The sequence below is a fragment of the Drosophila innubila genome, unplaced genomic scaffold (genome assembly GCF_004354385.1).
Source record: "Drosophila innubila isolate TH190305 unplaced genomic scaffold, UK_Dinn_1.0 73_U_U, whole genome shotgun sequence".
Classification (NCBI taxonomy): domain Eukaryota; kingdom Metazoa; phylum Arthropoda; class Insecta; order Diptera; family Drosophilidae; genus Drosophila; species Drosophila innubila.
The window spans coordinates 412-2,815 of NW_022995704.1; the positions used below are offsets into that span (position 1 = coordinate 412).

The 2,404-nt window shown below is 34.6% G+C and overlaps 1 protein-coding gene across 1 annotated transcript; it reads right to left on the bottom strand.

Moving 5' to 3' along the window:
• Nucleotides 1–397: 397 nt before the first annotated feature.
• LOC117793274 lies at nt 398–1,119 on the bottom strand. Its single transcript, XM_034633558.1, has one exon. It carries the CDS (start codon nt 1,026–1,028, stop codon nt 621–623), a length of 408 nt encoding a protein of 135 aa, XP_034489449.1. The 5' UTR covers nt 1,029–1,119; the 3' UTR covers nt 398–620.
• Between the last annotated feature and the right edge of the window lie 1,285 nt (nt 1,120–2,404).

Here is a 2,404-nt window from a genome sequence, read left to right on the forward strand (position 1 = left end):
AAACGGATTACAAAATTTGAATTCATATTTGTTTATTGACATCGATCGTAGAATCGTCTAGAAAGTGTATTTTAAGCGGTGCCACTACCATAGAGGGTCAGAATAATTTAGTTATTTAAATTCAATTTAATTGATCAATCGATAATCCTTAATGGTCATCAAAAATATAGAGAAAAGTAGAATCAACTTTGCTCGACCAAAGGATACCTTTCATCCACTACCCCATCACTTTTAATATTCAATGGTAATGAAATTTTCAGTTTAATCTGCTCGTTACGTATATTTTCATAAAGTTATAATAACCTTTTTTGCACTATTTCCGCGGCCGCTGCGTAACATATTTTCAGCACCTACGCGAAAGCAAAATTCAAGTTATATAATAAATATTGACCTTAGGTTACAATCCGGTTATTGTTTTCACATTGTTTTTTTTTTATTAAGTGTAAAAATAAATACATATCAATAAAAAATAAAACTCAAATACAACGCTTAGGTTAATTTCAATAAAATTAAAGAGAACATGAAATAAGTAAATTGCAAATGGGAGGATGGCCCAAAAAGTAAACAGTAGAATAGTATGCAGTTAGTAGATACCACTTTCACTTTCACTCTCACTCAACTTAATGCGGAACAACCTTGAAACGCTTTGCCTCAGCGTAATCTCTGGGATCGGAGAAGTTTCGTTCAGGCACGATGCGTACATCGTTGGGATCGGCAACGAATTCACCACTCCAAGTGGGCGGCAAAATTGTGGGATCCGAATTGTAGTCAAAGTAATCCTGATCATCGGAACGATTACGTTCTTGTTTGAGTCGGGTCTCACCGCCTTTAACAAAGGTACCATCCCAGGCAGCGGGCAAGATAATCGGTTCGGTATTGAAGCCATAAAAATTGTTTGTGTTGGTCACATTCTGATTTTGGCGACGAATCTTCGATACATTGTTGACAGCACCATCAGTATAGGCAAATTTTCCGTTCCATCCCTCACATTTAATGGGTATGTAGTCGTCCTTTCTGCGTAGTGACATTTTGATAATTTTGTAGGCCTCTAATTGTGTTTCGAACGATGAACGATGCGCACTCGACGCGTTTTAAAAATCGATTGAAGTCTCGAAACGCCAGCGATATTCTAAAATATGATTTCACTCTGTTTTTGCCTCTAACATTGGCATGGAAATTGTTGATTGCTTTTGCCTGGCCCAGCTAGCGACCCACACGTTAATTTAAATCGATGACGTGAGTTGGCCCGCTCAAAACGGGTTGGCAGTGTCAGCTCTAGCTCTGACTGAGGTTGCCTCCTCCACAGGTCGGCATTTTGTTTAGCAATCTCAGTGACAGTTACACTACGATTCCGCGTTTTTGACGCTTACCATAAAAGTCGACAAATTAAACAACACCACAAGTCTAACAGCTCTATGCTGAAGCGAGTCTGATTGCTGTCTTGAAGTAGAAGCTGTCAATTTAATATGGCCATTATAATTGCCAGCATTTTAACGTGATTCATGCGCCTCAATTGGGCGATTGTATTTATAGATATATAAATAAAGCTGTTCTTTTGATTTGTTTTGTTTCTTCTTTTAGCATTTGATTGGATTTATTTGTGGGCTTGTTGTTTACTAGATCAACTGTCAAAGATATTGTGAGGAAGTAATTAACACGCATGTTTAGAATAAGGGTAAACGGCTTGAAAATACCCTGTAAGAAGCGCTTCAAGCGCATACAAATTTTTTGTTTTTAACTAAGCTTTTTTCCAGAGATTGAAAATTAGAGTCATGAGTTTAGCAAAAATTATCTAAAAAAAATGTTAGTAATAAAATATAACTTCTATTTTTGACGTTTGTAATAAAAATTGAAAGTAAGAGGTATTATGATTTTTGAATTATTAACTTTATCTCAAAACGATAAATTTTTTGTTTCGAGTAAGAGTTATTTTTTCATTTTTTTATAAAAATATAATCTAGAAAAAATGATCAAATATAAATTTTTTTTTTTTGAATTTCATATTACAAATTTAAAATAAGAAGTATTATGATTTTTGAATAAAGATTAACATTTAATCATTAATTCATAATTTTTATCGAATTTATCGAAAAGTAAAATTTATTTTCATGTTATAATTTGTATTTTAAATATTATGATCGCTACGGTAGACTTTTTTAAGCTTGCGATCATAGCTGGTAATCAAGAATACAGAATATACTACTGCATTTCGTTGATTGGGCATCATTACAGATTCTTCAATCAGTGCCCCAAATGTTGCACTACACAATTTCAGAGACATTACTACCCATTAATCCACGCACTAAGCCATCACAGTAATTAAAGCCTACAATCCGCAAGGGCCCAGGCAAGGCAAATAAACTTTTTTCGACCGTGCACCCACATAGATTGTCTGTCCGTCTGT